The sequence below is a fragment of the Haemaphysalis longicornis genome, unplaced genomic scaffold (assembly GCF_048455015.1).
Source record: "Haemaphysalis longicornis isolate Haplotype H1 unplaced genomic scaffold, Haemaphysalis longicornis Haplotype H1 scaffold_2, whole genome shotgun sequence".
Classification (NCBI taxonomy): domain Eukaryota; kingdom Metazoa; phylum Arthropoda; class Arachnida; order Ixodida; family Ixodidae; genus Haemaphysalis; species Haemaphysalis longicornis.
In genome coordinates, this window is record NW_027526295.1 from 158,219,734 (window position 1) to 158,237,503 (window position 17,770).

A 17,770-nucleotide genomic window follows, 5' to 3' on the forward strand; every position below is an offset into this window, starting at 1 on the left:
TGCATGCCGTTCGCAAATTGACAGATTACCTGATTTGAAAGATTTATGCACGTCGTCTACATACACTGAACAGGAAATTGTTGGTGGCAACGCTTTTCGGAGGGAGTTCATCTCAACTATAAACAACTTGCAGCTTGAAAAGCCAACTTGAGGCACGCCATTTCCCTGCACGTGAACATTTGACAGTGCCGACCCGACTTTGACACGAAATGTTCGTTCAAACCACGACCAACTTTACAGTTGGTCGTGGTTCAAACATACAACTCGCAATACTGTTCCAAGTACTCCCTGATAGTACGAATGACCTAAAGGGACACTGAAGTGAATTTGTCAAGCACCCGTTTTTGCTTGCACTGTGTAGACTGGTTCAAATGAGCACACTTTTCATCGTTTATCCGGTTGACAAATCGGTAATTATTTTACAAAGCGCGAAAGAAGAAAAACTACCATGCGCGGTTTGCGGCGTCCGCAGAAACTAAGCTGTGACGTTGGGAGGAGGGAGCGCCGTGATTGGACGATGCCCAAGGTTAGCAATCAAACAAGTTTCGGTTTCGGTTTCAGTCTGTAAAACAACATGTTTGACATTCGATGGCGTCGTTGAATGGGCATTCTCAATATCCCAGTTATCGTAGTACCGCGCTTCTGCCATGTTGTCGGCTGTAAAATGAATAAGATAAGCCTCCCAGGACGGCTTGGAATCGTAGCATTCACTATCTGAGGCGTAGCCAGTGGATGAACGCCCTCCGCGTCCCCGCAGACGCTCAAATGCATGCGCTTTTCCCCCATATTTGGAGCTTGCCTCGCTCATGCCTGTATCGTAAAAAGCGTGTTCGCAGCAGGCCAAGGGTCTGTTGATTCTGGCCTGTGCCCACTTCCCGCAAGCAGTCGGTGCTTATGGCAACAGCACGCCAACGAGAACTCGCTAGCGCGGCAGTGCCAGCCTGCGCGAGTTCTGTGGACTAGTTCGTGGAGCAATGAACGTTGCGGCCCAAAAAAAGGTGAACTCAGTATAGAAAACATCGGCTAAAAGCAAAAAAAGTAACTCATAAAAAAAAAGCATGTGCCCGCGGCGATTCGAACTTGTAACTGGCAAAACACTTGCGATGGCATACGTTGCACCCCAGACGACTAGGCCACAGAGGGCCGCTGGCGGCGATGGAAAAGATAAGGTATATAATGTATAACCAGTTTACACTTTTATTTAGTTTTAGTATTTTAAGCAGCTTAGGTGACTATTTGTTGTATTGCGCTCGTGCAGTAAGCGTCCCCCGAGTTTCCACAATAGCTCACGTCTAGCAATTACATTTCGTAGACGGGAAAGCGTTCGCAGATGCGTAGTCGTGCTGCTGACCGCTCTGCTTGTTCGCCCAGCGCAAAAAAAGTGCTTCCCGCACCCTACTTTTACGCTGTACGGTAAAAATATCACTTGATTTTATTTCCTTAGTACCTATATTGACTTCGCTCACTCTTCTCCCCCTTCAAGAGGCCTTATATTTTCCTACTGGCGTACCAGTCAGCGAAGCGTCGCATGTGCGCTTGTGCAGCGCTTGTGTGAAGCGACCTTGACTTGGAGCTAGATACAGTGTACAAACTAACGAAGTAAATAAAGGCGCATTCTTCCATTCCCAAACGTGTTGTGGCTTAGTTTCAACTGATCGAGCGAATTGCGACGACCCGTTGGCGGCCGGCGGACTAAACGGTGGGCCGACTGGCGGCCGGCGGACTAAACGGTGGGCCGACTGACTCGGTCGCGGAAGGTCGGCGAGCCGTGCGCAGCCAATTGTCAGCTCCTCTCTTGCTGACGTCACACGAAAACGCCACAGAAAATAGGCGAGCGTAAAGAGAGGATGACACCATTTTCGAATTGATTTTTCTACTAAATAAATTCGCGTAAACGCGCACAGAGTGGTCGAAACAGGGCCCAGGGGGACTCCGGACTACAGTCCCTTTAAGTCTCTAGTAACACCCTAATGGAATACAATATCATATACCTTTTCAATATCAAAACATATTGCCATGCAATACTCTTTATATGCCCAGTTATGGACAAATGAAATACGAATACGAAAATATGGAGCAGATCACGCAAAATTCAAAAATACGTTTTGTGGAGGTCCAATCATGGAGCGCTATTGGTGTATCTGGAACGCCAGATTTCCCAACTTTGTCGCTGTAATTGACCCAGTCGTCATTTTGACTTGCGTGGGAGGAAGTCGCGCTATTTGTGTGTTCCGATTCATATTTTTCGTGTTCGCTTTACATTTTTTCATGACTGTACGTACGCATGTTTAATGTAGCATTTTAAAGCAACCATTTGGTCATTTGTGGATCGCCCCGCCGTGAGGTCTGCCTGGCAGTTCTCGAGAAGACCAGTGTACTCTAGAAAGTACACGAGACTCCTCTTTATCACCTTCTCGGGGAGCTTGCACAGGCAGCTTGTCAGAGCAATGGGACGATAACTGGCGGGAGAGGAAGGGTCCTTCCCCTCCTTCAGGAAAACCACAACTAAGGCCTCCCTCCAAGACGTTTGAAACAGCCCCTAAAGACGTATTTTATTATATAGGTGGAATAGTGTTTCAATTCAAGTGTGTATGCATGTAGGTGTTGTATCATATTGTGTGTAATCTTGCGTGCGCCCGGACCTCAAGGCTTACATGTGCTCAGAGCGGTCTTCAGCTCATAAATAAAAAAGGAGCAGTTGTAAGGAGTGTGCGGTTTATTGTTTTCTCTCGGGGAATTCTTTTCGCAAGACATTTTGTGCTGCATTTAAGTGTGTAGTGTGCAGATCTGGACACGTGTTGGAAGTGTTGTGCAAATGGATTAGCTTGGTATTCCAGTGTGTCTCCGGTGGTACTACCCAGGGGCAGGCTGTGTGTCTGTTGTCATTTGAACCTACGTGTACGTGTCCATGCCTTGCGTGTGTCGCTGTGTAGGTTAATGAATGATAGGAACGTACGCCAACTTTGTCGTTTTGCCTCACGCCGCACACGCTTGCTAAGTGCTTTGCCCGTTTGAAAGATATGAGGTTAAATGATGTGGGGTACCGACAGATACCCCACGCCTGTTTGTGGGCCGTGACCAGTTGGGTTGCCTACCCTTAGTGTAGGTGTGTTATGGATGTGTGGTGAAGTTTCAATGTCTCTGCGAATGTATTTCACTCTGCTCTTGCTTTGTTAAACTTGCTGCTTTATTGCGGTTGGGAAGGGGTCACTACCATACGGGTCCGTGCCCACTCCCCACTCGAGATGGAAGAACTGCAGATCCAATGGCCAAGCCAAGGTGGAAATAAGTGTTGTGTCCTTGGTTATGGCCTTTAGGCTGTTTTTTGTTGAATATGCATGCTCCAAAAGACGTTAGGAGTTTTTCGACCTCGGTCATCCGTGCGAGAAGGGACCAAAAGACAATTATGCGTATTCGGGTCGCCTATGAGGATGAAGGGCTCGGGCAGCACATCCACAAACCCCTCGACATCAAAGCTGGAGAGATTAAAGTCCGGAGGGATGTAAAACGAGCAGATCGTTAATAACCTGTCAAAAACTATATTACGAATTACAACAGCTTCAAGGAAAGTTTTTAGTATGTTGCCGGTTAATGCGGGCACTGGCTGGAGGTGAAGCAGGGGTCCGAGCATGGACACCTAGTCTTCATGCAGCTACCGATTTCATTGGCGTTGTGCTGGCGGGAAATTTAAACGTGAAAGTCTCGCGGCCCAATGCGACCTGTCAGCTGTCTTCAATGGTCGAGCGATTTGGATTTGGGTTGGTGTGTTGCGTGGTGCGGGACGGAAAGGGACAGCCACATGTCCCTAAAAGCCTTTCTAGCAAGGTTGAACATTTCTAGTATAGCCCCTCAGGGATCCGGAATGATGGTTCCTTCCGGAGCTGGCAGAACTCTACAACTACAAGGGTTGGGCAGAAAGATCCAGACGAAAAAAGAGCAAGAGAGCGACAGAAGTTTTCCGCGGCCGACACTGCTGCGCACGCCTGTAGTGACATTACGCCAGCGTTTGTCTGTTTTGCTTTTCATACGCGCGGTGCTGAAGGAATAAGCTAACACGCTGGCTAACTGATGAGATTCACTGACTTCTGGCAGTTGGAAAGCAAGCCACTGCCACGCTCAAGTGTATAGCTACGAAAAATGGCCAATTTGAAGCTCATCTGGCCAACAAGGCCGCTGAAGTTGAATTAAGAGAGCTGCCGCGCGCCAGAATGTGAAAATTCGCTGAGGTGCGTCCGTCTAAGCGCGTCCGCCATGACGGGAAAGTTCTGAACGCTCGAATTACCAAATAAAAATTGGCGAAATTCCGAACCGTGTAACGCCCTGCATTGCCACAAGAATGCAGATGTGGTGAAGTTTCCGCTCTGATCGTTAAGTAGTGTAATGAATAAATTGGTCACCCAGAATTTTTAAAACACAGAAAAAAAACAAGATGAAAAATAGGATTCACAAAAAATTGTGCGACAAATCAAAGAGATATGCATCCCATACATCCGCCAAAACACGCAGAATAAACGAAAAGGTTTCTTAGAACGTTCAAAATACACAATAAAAAATAGCGAGAAAGACGATAAATCGTTTGATGCCCTGTATTTCCACAAAAACACGATTTGGCGGAAGCCCCACCTCTGGTATTTGTAATAGCGTAAATACAGAAAATTGGTCGGATAGAATTTTGAAAAACAAAGAAATAAGAAAAAAAGAAACAATAACATTCTAAAAAATGATCTGACAAAATCAGAAACATGCACCTTATACATTTCCCCCCAAAACCAAAGAATAAAGCAAAGAAGTCTGCCAAAGAACTTTGGAAATACTACCGTGCAGTACGTATTGCCTCTTCGAAAAGATCTTCTTAGGGAAGTAAAGGCACTTCTTTGCTATAATGATCAAAAAATACGTCATTGGCGAAAAAAAAGAGAATAAAACCTAAAAACAAAAAAATAAAAACGTCTTTTGCTACTCATAGCATATTTCGCGTTAAAGAATTCACACTCTAGACAAGCGGTATAAGTAGACAATTCTCGGAATTTCTGAAGTTTTTTTGTTTGTTTGCAGAAGTTACCCCACATCTCTTCTTTTGGCCAATGTTGAAGCTTCAAAAACAGCTCGATATTTTAATTACGACCTATACATCTGCCATTGCTTCTCACAAAAAGCGGGATCAATATCTCTGTTTTTTTCGTGCTCCTTCGTTACTCAAGAGCCGAATGACTCGTCACTGTTTCTTTTAATACTGGCGTCGTGATCTACCTGTTCAAACAACTCCTGATGTTACTAAGTAACTGGCAATTTCCTCCTTTATGATCACGACGATGGCAATGCGACGTGAAGTACCTGCGTACTTACATCACACAGCGTAGTAATTGTAATCCCTGTCGTCAGCATTCTTCCGAATGACGATGTTATGATGATAACGATGAAACATTAAGTGCACAGTACGTTCACGAGGACTAACCTAACCATCTAGCAAAGCATACCTCACATTCTGTGCCAGAAAGCAAAAACGTTTAACGCAAGATTTCTTCTATCTGTGCAGGCAAAGCAATGCCATAATGACACAAGCGCCTACGTTGAGAGTATTATGACCTGGGCACAGGAGGCCGGTATGTCGACGGGCATTGTCACCACCGCCAGAGTCACGGACGCCTCTCCCGCCGCAGCATACGCACATTCGGGATATCGGAGGTGGCAGTCTGAAGTGCCCAAAGATTGCAACGCTTCGGACATTGCGACGCAGCTGATAGAGAGCAAGCCCGGATCACAGCTGAAGGTATCATAACTCGCCACAGTTACTAGAATGCTCATTGTTTTCAAAAGCGAAATATTTCGTGTTCTCGACCGGCAAAGGCGTGCCAATGAATGACGTATAGACAGGGATAATAAAGTAAATTTGCCGTAATAGTTTAGGAATGCTCATTTCAGGAGCTGCTGGATGTCTTCAGGGGTGAGTATTTTAGAGACGACAGCGCTGGCGCGCTTGCAGTAATATGTTCTGCTCAAAGACCGACCCTGATAGTTGTTGCTCGAGGGAAACCTGTTCAGTCCCTCACTCCCTGCACATAGTGTTCCCATTTACATCGTGGCAGAGCCACAGCACATGCTTTTCATTTTATCTTAAGTTGTATTCCTCGCCCTGTAAAGGGTAACTATTGATATGGCCTTTGAACATGCGCGCCTTCTCGGGGGTTGAGTAGGGTTTTTACTTGCGTCAGCCTTATGGTGCTTTATTACTGCCTCAGCAACTCCTCTCTGGGAGGGTGTAAACGTGCTTCTATTGCATGTCTATACCCTTAAAAATGGCTTCGGTCGGCAAGATCCCCCGCCACTGGAATTGCCAAACACCGGTAAGCGCCCGGAGAAACGCTTTGCGACTAGGAGGCTTGCTTTCGTTGCATCTGAACTTGTGGTGTCACGGGACAAAGTGCACCCACACCGTGCCTTTGAGATATATTGTAATCATTCCGCGGCTGACTTAGAACGAGGTCTTTTGCTACTGGGGTGAGACTTTTCTTGCTGTCGGTTTATATTTTAATGAGAAAAAGTTGTCTCACAATACGCACCGCTGCCACGCTACTTCTGTGGCCTCGGCTGTGGCATCGATGCAGCAGTCAATGCCCTGGTCTGTCACTTCCTGATAGGAGCTGTTCAATGCTCATCAAGGCGGGACCGTAGCTACGACCCTGCATTTCGGGGCAGTCGAGACATAGTGTCCCTGGCGACTATTTAGGCATTATAATGGGATGAAAGACGACACGCTTATAATTGCAACCTTGGCGATCAAACGTGCAACATTTTATTGCAGTGTGTGCGTGCGTGCCTTCGTATTATCGCCCTATTTATGTTCATTACAGGGTGACGGCCTCTTCCATAAACTTGCAACTCCTTTTTTTTCCTGACAAATTTCCCTACCTCATCCTCCCTAGTTACCAGTTTTTACAGTATTCGTTCAGTATCACCTCTCGGCATCAATTCCGTGACTTGAGTTGTCCACTGGTGACATTTTCCTGCTGCGAAAACCGGGCCACACCCAGATCAAGCTTGAATTATGCCTACTTGTTTTTTTTTTTTTTACTAACACAGTTCAAGTTTAAACGGCTTTTATGAGGACATGTCACTGCAATCAAAATGCGTAATGTCAGTGATAGTCGAGACATACGACCTCAAAGCCGCCTCGTCGGTTAAAAGGCTGATAATGTGCTGTCGATAGAGAGGTAGCGGCGTTTTGTAATCGGTGTTATTGTGATGCAACTGACTCGTCTCAACTATAGGTTGGCGGCGCAGTACGCGTGGACTGAGAAAAAGGGAGGGTCTGTGTGCCTTACGTTTTTCTAGCCACCGAAACACAAATACTTACTGTCTTACTGTCAGCAAATGAACCCTTTTCTTCCTTGTATTCCAAGCAAAACAATGTTTTCTGTGTGTTTTCTTCAATTCTAGGGTCCCATAAGCCCCCAAAGCAAAAATAGAGCTGTAAGTCTAAGTAATAACAAATTTAGTAATGGGGCAATTAATTAGGAAATTCGGCAATTAAAGATTCTATCTTGAGCAGCGACATCACTTTTGCATATTTTCCTAAACTTTATGACTACAGGAACCTACAAACAAAAATGACCGTCGTAATGCTCGTATTTACAGATTTACAAGTTCGAGAATAAAGCTCGACCCGTCATTTTTTTCGAAGGGGGGAGGGGGGGGGTCCTCATTGACGTCATTTGGTCTTCACCGGAACTGCTGCTTCTTTGTACCGTGCAGCTAAACTAAAATGAAGCAACAGTGGTATCTTGCGCAATCGGCATCAATGAAGAACAATTGCCCAAAAAAACTAGCAGTTTTGGTTTCATTGTGTATGCGCTAGAGGAACTTTCATGTGATGGCGTCAGTTGACACCACAGGACCGAAAGGGTTAAAAGGACCCCGAAACACCTTCTTTTCAAAATGTGAAATTCTTTCAGAACGTAGACAACAAGCGCATCCAGTACTTATAAAGGGGTCACAAAGTACCGCAGCTAAAAATTACTGCTAAAAAATTCTATTTCGCTATATTCCCATTCTTTGCGCGTTTTAATTACGGTATTTGAGTGATGTTGCCGCTATTTGCTGGGTCTTTGCAGCAGTGAAGGCGTTCGATAGTCACCTCAAAGAAAACCGGATAAAAGCGAAACACAAACGAGAAGGCGTATCTGCTGCAAGTAGCAACTCACTCGGCGGCACTCTATGCTATGATAGCTCCAGCTTTCGCAGTGCTTCTAGGCACGCAGGAAATAGGGAACAAGTTTATGGGCAGTGTTGCAGGGTCCTTTGAAGATTGGGCTTAAGAAGCATGAACCAAACCAATCGATACGATATGTGCTGGTCTGAAGTATACATTGTACGCAACTTCATTGAAATTTCGATGGCTTAACGCGCCGACGCTACACCATTGCTATAAGGCGCTCTGTAATGGGTGGCTCCGGATTAATTTTCACCACCTACCGGGGAATCCTTAACCCTCCGCGGAAATCTCGACACACGGACGTTTCCGATTTTCGCGTCCATCTGAATAGCGTACGCAACTTGATGACACGTGCCTTAATTTCGGCATGTCCGGCCTGATAAGAAGAGAAATACCACATGATTTCCTATAACTTTAATTAGTGCAACTTTCAGAAAACGAGCTGGAGGCTCTTAGCTTTTGTGGCTGCTCGAAAAATTACTAATTTTCTTCCCATATGCCGAAACAAGCCCTTCTGATTAGCAAAAATAAGTCGCTTCGCTCAAAGCAGCGAAGAAGGAATGGGCGATTCCTCAAATAGAAATCGCTGTTGGGCTAGATGGTACATATTGAATTGGAGGTTTAGCGCAAAAAGAAGACGAGGACGGTGGCAGACGAGACAGGCGGCGGCAGACGAGAAGCGGCTGTCTCGTCTGCCACCGTCCTCGTCTTTTGTTGCGGAAAGCCTATGGGAGATTATCATTGTATTGTAGAGCAAACGTTAATCTACGGGTATATACGGGACAAAAAACCATAAACAACAAAGCTTATTGTTCGTTTTTGAAAAACCAGGCCCTGAAGTACTTGTTGAGAAGTGCATGGTCTCAGTTTTAAAATACCTGCTGTGCTGTGTGAGGTTTGAGCTAAGTTTTTGTTGCAAGGCCTAGGTGTGACAATAAAATGATACACAAAATTCTAGCGCGTAAACCCCAAAGACAAATCCTTTTGTCGTTACTATAACACCAAAAATAAAACTTTCTAGTTCGTTCTTGAAAGGAACGGATGTAAGGCGCTACTACCCAGGACGGCCTGACTCAGCCCCATTTATACAAGCCGTGTTCACAATAGATGTTTAGAGGAAGTTTTCTGTATGCGGGAGCAAAGAACAGAAAAGCTCCCAGAATTTGATTTTACATTTAGGTTTTCTTTTATTGTGATTGACCGAATCTGTTCATGCTATTTCAGGTCATCATGGGCGGTGGCCGCAAAGTGTTTTTGAATGAAACCGACAAGGATCCAGAAGGTAAAAAGGGGTCAAGAAAAGACGGAAAAAATTTAATCAAAAGGTGGGAACAATTGAAAGAAAATTTCACCGCTGCCTATGTGTGGAACAAGTCTGCCCTTCTGAGGTGAATACAACGTCAACCGAGTATCTTTTAGGTATGTCAGCAATAAGCTCCCTGCTAAGCAAATGGCTGTGTGCTTAAAAGCCGTAAAATAATTAAAAAACACTCTTCCGTACAGAAAAAGGAAAGATGACGCAATAATCTTAAATAATTCGTGCCTTTTCTTTGACATTTATGCTTATTTAACACAGTGCGCGGGTATTCTCACAATGGAAGAGAGTTTGCAAGCTAACCACAAACTTATCGCTTAATAAAAGAACGTGGTCCTGGACATGGAGTGCACTTCTGTGCGGATATGAAATAATAGTTTGGTTAGGTCCGGTAGGCGAAGTAGAAGGGGTGATGGCTGGCAGCAAGTAAAAGTTACTGAAGAGATGCTTGTTTATTATCGATGTGTGAGACTGAACAAAGCAACACTGAGACTGAATATATCTTTCGTAGGACATTATAAAGCAAATTTAATAGAAATCGTGCCAAGCTCTGGAACGACGCCTAATGAATTCATCATTCACAATTAACTTCAGCATAGAGTAATTTAACATCTCAGCTCTGAACAAGTAACCGTGCCAGCTTTTGAGAAGACGTATACTTGGCCATCACGGAAAGAAGTTTCGCCTCCGGCCTACTTATAGTATAAGAGGTAGAGAAGCGATGCCATTGATTGTGTACGGTATATCTTGTCCTTGGGTTGCGAGGCAGGAGCCCTTCGGAAGCAGGAGCTCGGCTTATTGCAGCGTACAGATAACATCCCGTGCCCCAGGATCTGAACCATGCTGGTGGTGTCCCAACGTCGGAGTGAAACTTGTCCTTTCAGGCGGCCAAAAATATCGCGTGGGCTTTTTTATGATGGTTGATGTTTAATGGCACGTCAACTAGAGCAAAGAGTGCCAACGAAAGTTATTTTATGGGTCATTTAAGCATAAATAATAAAACATGTGATTAAAAGTAAAAGTCTAACTAAACAAAAGACAATGAAGATGGCTGGTGTATAGTGCCAAGAGTATTATGCGTGATATGAAAAGAGATGTATAAATTTAATATCTGCTAACTACATAACAACACATCGAACAGCAAACATTGGTTCATCGGCTAAACAGTGGGATGGGTGCAGTGGAATATGTCGTCTGTGGAGTTCAGGGAATGCTTTTGTCGTGTTGTGTCAAGTGGTTTGCATGTAATTATAGGATGAGAACTATGTATAGGCCCTCCTACCCAACTCCTGCTACACATGGGTCTTGGAGATACAGTGATGATGATGATGGTTGGTATTTAATGGCGCAAGGCTAACAAGGGAAAAGAGCACAAGAGAACAAGTTATTTAATGGTTGACGAGTCCGTAAATACTAAAACCTGGGAGCAGCAGTAAAAGTGACGCAAAACAAAAGACAATGGAGATGGCTGGTGTACAGGGCCAGGATGATTACACGTGATATGACAAGGGCTGCAGAAATTTTACCTCAGCTAAAAATTTAAGAAAACGTTGACTAGAAAACATTGGTTCGTCAGCAAAAAGTATGATGGGTGCAGTGGAATGTGCCGTCTGTATAATTCAGTAAAATGTTTGTGTCGTGTTGTGTCAAGTGGCTTGCGTGTTATTAGTATGTGGACTACGGATAGGTCCCTTCCCCACCTGCTACACATAGGTCGCGAAGATCCAGTGAGCAGGTGGGAGTGCGTTCCACGTGTGTGGCCTATCCGCAGCCTAGCCAGGGCGACTTCCGTGTATCTGTTGTGTGAGTCAGTTGTGTACCATCCCAATTCTGGCTTTATCACGTGGAGTTTGTTGTCTGTTTGTGGACTCCAGTGTAGTTGCCATGTGTTACGAAGCTCTCGTCTGATGTGTGTCTTTAGGTCGGTGAACGGTACTGTTGTTATGTCAACTGTGGTCATGAGAGCAGCAGCACCAGCCATTTGAGAGCAGCTGCACCAGCCACCAGCAGCACCCCGGCCTCACTGCCAGGGATCCCACACTTCCCTGGTACCAAGCTTATAGTAATTTCTAAATTTGAAGCATATGCTGTCAATATATCCTTTAAAATAACATTGATCACATAGTTTTTAGGCGCCCTTCCTGATGACAATGCCTGCACAAAGCGTAGAGAAGCTGTGTACACGATGGATTGGGAATTTTATGTTTGATGATGTGATTTGAAACGAGTAAGATGCCATAGGCTTCTGCCGTGTAAATACTGCTATGAAAATTTATTGTTTTACTAACGCTAGAATTTGGTCCGTGCGCTGCACAAGAGACACTAGAAACAGTTTTCACCGCGTCGCTCAAGAATTCTGCGCACCTGTATTTGTACTGCAAGAACAGGAAGTGCTGGAAAATCGCACTCCTGGGTACCCTATCTTTTCTAGTTGCGTGAATGACAGGTCGCAGGATATAGGACGCAGATGCCATGGTGGAATTAAATTAGAGATGGGTGTCCTGTGCATGTCTGAAAGGGGGACATTGAGTGCAGAAGCCTCCTCCCTCCCTCTGAGAGAGAAAGGTACGGAAATAGACGGCCTATTTAAACAGAGTTGCAAGTTTCATGTATCGTTCATGATAGGATTAAGAGGATGGTTGATGAGAGACACGATTTTAGATTACAGCAAGTCAAGATACTAACGCTGATGCCCTAGGCACCATTTGTCACACTCGACATACAGACTCTCGACAGGGCTAGTGCGGAAAGCGCCGCATGAGAGGCGAAGGCCAAGATGCAGGCAGCATTGGGTCGAGCATTTTCAGTGCTGTTTTTGTCACCGACTCATACACGACACTGCCATTGTCAAGCCGAGACCCTACCAAGGCAGTGTAAAGGCGCAGAAAAAGTTGTTTGTCGGCCCCATAAGATTGGTGTGAGAGGACCTTATAAATGGCTTCACTCCAAGACCTCAGAAGGCGCCCCGAAGGCACTATGATTTTGTAAACGCATAGCAGTTTCAAGTGTATCTGAGTACAAGTGTTGCATCAATGCTTGCAAGTGCTTAAGTGCAAGTGTTGCATCAAGGCTTGCAAGTGCTTAGCGCTAACATGAGCTCATGAAGTGAAAAGTTGTCAGGTGTGTTAGACTCATAATAATCGCGTAAAGACCTCTTTTTAGAGCACGTTTTGTGTTGCAGGAATGTCTTTGTGTAGCCTGCAGAACTGGACACGTAATGGGAGTGTTTTACAACAGTGTCAGCCTGATATTTAAGTGTGTCCCCTGTGGTGCTGACCAGGAGTAGGCGGTGTGTCCATTGTCCTATGAGTTTACGTATTCATGTCTATACTTTGTGTGTGCCTGTGTATGAGATCATGGATGTCAATACCGAGCGCCAACAATCTCGTTTTGCCTCACGCCGCACGTGCTACCCAAGTGTTTTCTCCCGTTTAAAGGATATCAGGTTCTGTGCCGTTGGGTGCCGTGGGGTGCCCACGCCTTGTTCAAGACTTCCGGAGCACGCCTACGGTCGTCATTCCACCAGAGCCTCCTTGGTTTGTGTGGCGCACCGGAGGCTCGCGAAATGGGCTTTTCGGCGGCGTTTAGGATGTGCGCTGTAAGGAGTCGGCTAGCCTTTGCCAAGTCTAGGGCTTTTATGGACGTGTAGCGCAGTTCAGACGTTTCTAAAAATGTATTCCAATTTTCTCTTTCCTCATTACACCTTTTATGGAAAGGTTAACTGTTTATGCATTTGCCTTGTATGTTAATCTGGTAGAAAAACTGTGACTACTTTATGGGTTTATATCAACGTCCCCCTCAAGAGATGGATAATGAATTGCAGAGCCAGCAGCCAAGTCAATATGTGAATAAAGATCCGCCGCGGTGGCTCAGTGGCTAAGGAGTTTGCGGCTGAGCACGAGGTCGCGGGTTCAATTTCCCGGCCGCGGCGTCTGCCTATCTGATGGAGGCGAAAGCAAAAACGTCCGTGTGTACGAAATTTCGTCGCACGTTAAAGATCCCCAGGTGGTCAAACCTAATCCGGAGCCCTCCACTACGGCGCGCCTCATCGCCTGCGTTGCGTCGGCGTTAACGCCTACAATCGACAAGATGGGAATAAATGTTGTGTCTTACGTTATGGTGTGTAGGCTGTTGTTTGTTGGATAGGCATACTTCCGAGTGTGCTAGAAATATTTCAATAAGGCGACCCCGGGCATCCGTGCGGGAAGAGCCTGAAGACACTTTCGCGCATTAAGGTCGCCTACAGGAATGGATGGTTCGGGTAGCTGATCTACCAGCCCCTTTAAATTAGAACACGAGAGCTGTAAGTCAGGAGGTATGCAACTGGAGCATAGAGTTATTAAGCTAGTAAACATTATAGTAGGAATTACAGCCTCAAAGACGGTGTTTAAGATGTTGGCACGACATGCTAATAATTTCAAGCCGACAATGGCCACACCGCCCGAGAAGTGTGTGCAGCCACCCCTGTCCTTTCTAAATACCACGTAACTACTTAGAAACTTTGTCTGTTTGCTATTAAGATGCGTTTTTTTTAGGAACATAACACTTGGTTGATTGGATTGTAAAATTTTATAACCATCATCGGGATTTTTAAGAAGGCTCTACAGTTCCATTGAAGGATATTTTCTGTTGCCATTATTTTTAGTTTCGAACAACTGGAGTATGTGTATGTTTATGTGTCGTCTTTCGGGGCTTGTACTGTCGGAGGGGTTTTTTCACCTTCTCTATTTACCTAGAGGCCGCAGCCCGTTCCCTTCGCTGCGATGCCGGCTAGAACGATCCGATGTCCATGTCATCGTCAGATGTACGGGGGGTGCCAGGCGGACCACGCACCCCAGACTTAGCACTATTTGGAGTGCCCTTCGTTTTAGCCGCCGTCGCCGCGGGCGTCGGGAGCGCCACGGGCGGGGCGGGAATTCATAAATAAGGGTATGGATAATCCCTTAGACGCTGTCTTCAGGGGGTACTGCTTACGCGGTGACTACGTAGGTCTTCTCTTCGAGTCACAGTTCTTTTACAGCCTTATATTTTTCCGCTCGCTGTACGCTGTCTTTTTAATGGCGTCAGTGCGAAGAAGATCCTCCGCAGCCTCATGGCAGTTGAGGCCAGTGGCGCGGATCACTCCGTCGCGTAACCCTGCGTGGCTAACCTTTAGTAACATCTGGTCCCGTTCGTGGTCGTATCTTGATGTGCTCCTTGGGCAGTTGCGGCTGCCGTGGCACCCACTTTTTCTTGCGCAGCTGCTGTTGAGCACGTAGAATCGGAACGCGCGCCGCCTTGCTAGCGATGAAGCCCCGAAGTTGCACTTATTTGTTAGAGGACTCGTGCGCTACGTCGGCGGTTGCTCGTAAGCCTGCCGGCTTTCTCCGTAATTTCTTCAGGCGAGATGGGCTCACCTTCAACTTCGACACCCTTCTTGTTGTGACTCCGATCTTCGGCGGAAGGAATTCGCAAGTCTGTAAGGCACCCTGGGATGAAGGCAGCTGGTCCTCGATGCCACCGTTCCACCGCGGTGCGCAGAAACCTTGACTATGGGTTAGCGGGGTGGCCCGCCTTGTATGAGGAAATCTGCTTCTGTGGGCAAACTGATAGTTCTATTTTCTAAAACAATGTCCTGTTATAGCAATGTCCTGTAAAACAATGTCCTGTTATAGCGAATACCCTTGGGCACACGTTGTGATGACTTCTAGCGGAATAAACATAGACATTATGTGACAAAACGTTGAAAAAGACAAAGCCCATGTGGAGTGCTTCTAGGCTGCTCATCCCCCTATTGGCGAATCTCTTGAAAATACATAGCTTTTTTTTTATTTCTGCAGACAACGGAAGATTTAGTGGGCACGCTCCGGATAAAATTGTGACAACAATCTGTTTCGTAGGATCATCACTATTAGAGCAGAACAAAAGTAGACAAATGTAGAAATGCCTCAGGTTCATTCTAGTTTCTGTTGACAGCATAAATTTACACACTCTACAAACACGAGCAACCATTTTTTCACACGTTTCAGGTCTCTTTGACCACGGCAGCATGCCATTTTGGGTAAACCGAAGCCAGGAGAACACTACGAAGCCAAATTTAGGCGAAATGGTGAAAGTCGCCGTGGAAATTCTTTCCAAGAATCCCAAAGGCTTCGTCCTCCTCGCAGAAGGTACGTGTATGAATGAGTAAAAACGAATGGATGGTTGTTCGCTGCTTATAAAATGGGTACGTAGACAAACTCAATGAAATACTGAAGGTAATTTGTTGGCATTCATGACGCAAGTGCGTTTAGTGCCGAATAGAAAAACTCATGCGTAGTTGTACAGTGTGTAGTGTTTGTGGTTAAATTTGTGTGAATGGTTACACCATTATTAGTTCTACGTATGGGTGTATGATTACAATAGTTGATCTTTACATGCGCAAGGCAAACTAGGGCAAAGAGCGTCAAGAAAGTTATTTATGACAGCGCTGTAAACATAGACTATTATATATGCGTGTAGAGGGCCCTAATGGAAAATGTGTAAATGTTCGTCATAGTAGACAAAGTTGGCCATGGCGAAGGCGTAAAAGGCACCAGGAACATCATTGATGTTCTGCGAGTAAGGACTCCTTCTCAAGCAAAGAACTTTCAAACCTCCTCAATACTGGGAGGGTACGAAATTACGCGCCCCGAGAGATTAGCTTAAACAATATCATAACAGCAGGAAAAGCAAAAGTCTTATGCTGTTAAATATTGGTTAGTCTGATAAAATAGCGAGCGGCAGAGTGGCCTTCGTCGTGCCGTCTTGCGTACTAATGCACACTTAAAACATGAAGCACGGGTTCAAAGCCGTTCCACACAATTGTCACCAAGTGTGGAGGTGTGTTGTTTAGGAGGTATGAATTTGTTGCGTAAGAGTGGCCAATTCGCAGTCTGCATACGGATATTTGAGTGGATGTATTTTGTTTGCCGGTGAAGCATGTACATGTGCGTGGTTTTAAAATGTAGAGCTCGTTCTGTAATAATACGGGACAAAAGGTTAGTATACGTCAGTGTCGAGAACTCCCACAGCGGCGCTGCTCAGCGACTTCCTGATGCCACAAGAACCCAGCAAAAAGTAACGTAAATTTTCTCCATACGCCGACGTTGTTGATTTTATGAGATGATTAGCATTTGGTTTTGGGGTTTATTTGCCTGACTGCAGAGTCGATGCAGCGCTTGGAAAGTCTTTTTCTGTAAGCTGTACCATGCATGCATACACGTGAACTATACAAACATATTGCTTGTTTAGAGCGCTACATGTTCAATATATTTGATTGCGTGCACTCGATTGCAAGCTGTGTTGTTGCAGAAGTTGAGTACTTGGCTTTTTCAACCTTTTGCAGGCTTTACAACGGGCCTGAAAAATCATTGATTCTGATGATAAAACTAAGCTAACTTCAATTGACTTTTGCACACCTTTCGCCTTAGGTACGAAAAACCATCGCGCATGCTGCACACGCCTCTGGCCACCGCTCAAAGAAGAGCGTCAGGCAAAAATATCTGCAAAGTTTCGTGCAAATAAATTAACCCGCGAGGTGTTTATTTGAGAATGACTTTGGGATTTGAGTTTACTTTTGCGATGTTGCTGCATTTTAGGTGGACGTATTGACCATGCCCACCATATTAATCGCGCCAAGCTGGCAATGCAAGAGACTCTTGAGTTTGAAGTGGCAGTTAACCAAACCACGCGGACCTTGGGCTCGAACGAAACGCTTATCCTGGTTACGGCTGATCACTCCCACACGATGACTATTGCTGGATATCCGCCACGGGGAACCAACATTTTCGGTAAATATCTGCTTCTGCGTTACAATTTCGTCTGTAGCTGCATTATTCTTTTTAGTTTTAACAATAACAAATTGCTAACATGAACTCTTGTGCCTTGCTCAGTATATCAGGTTTGCTCTTTGTAGGATTTTGAACCCTGAATGTCATATTTGGCTGTGAAATACATCATTGTGTTCTTAACATAAAAGACGCGCTTCCGTCGGCCTTCGAATTGCGAAAGTTATTTGTTTTGACAAGCAAAGCACACCTACTCTGCTGATAGATGGTACGCGTAACTGTTGCTATTATTATTATTGTTATTACCAACGAACCAACAAGTGTCCGTTGGTGGTGGGCGCCTCTCAAGAAACTGGACTGGTGGAGGTCGACCAACCCAACCCCAAAAAAGCAGTGTTTGAGACGAAGTTGATCCCGACGACCACCTCGGCCCTAGTTTCTGCGCACCTGTCGGCT

The 17,770-nt window shown here is 45.4% G+C and overlaps 1 protein-coding gene across 1 annotated transcript in view; it reads left to right on the forward strand.

Annotated features, from left to right (window-relative positions):
• LOC144168385 (alkaline phosphatase-like) overlaps positions 1-17,770 on the forward strand; it is a 112,795-nt gene that overhangs the window by 53,130 nt on the left and 41,895 nt on the right. Inside the window, exons 3-7 of the mRNA XM_077697385.1 lie at positions 5,495-5,770; positions 9,437-9,600; positions 14,909-14,985; positions 15,536-15,676; positions 17,126-17,317. Of these exons, the coding sequence (XP_077553511.1) occupies positions 5,495-5,770; positions 9,437-9,600; positions 14,909-14,985; positions 15,536-15,676; positions 17,126-17,317 (850 nt within the window). The remainder of the gene's footprint in view (positions 1-5,494; positions 5,771-9,436; positions 9,601-14,908; positions 14,986-15,535; positions 15,677-17,125; positions 17,318-17,770) is intronic.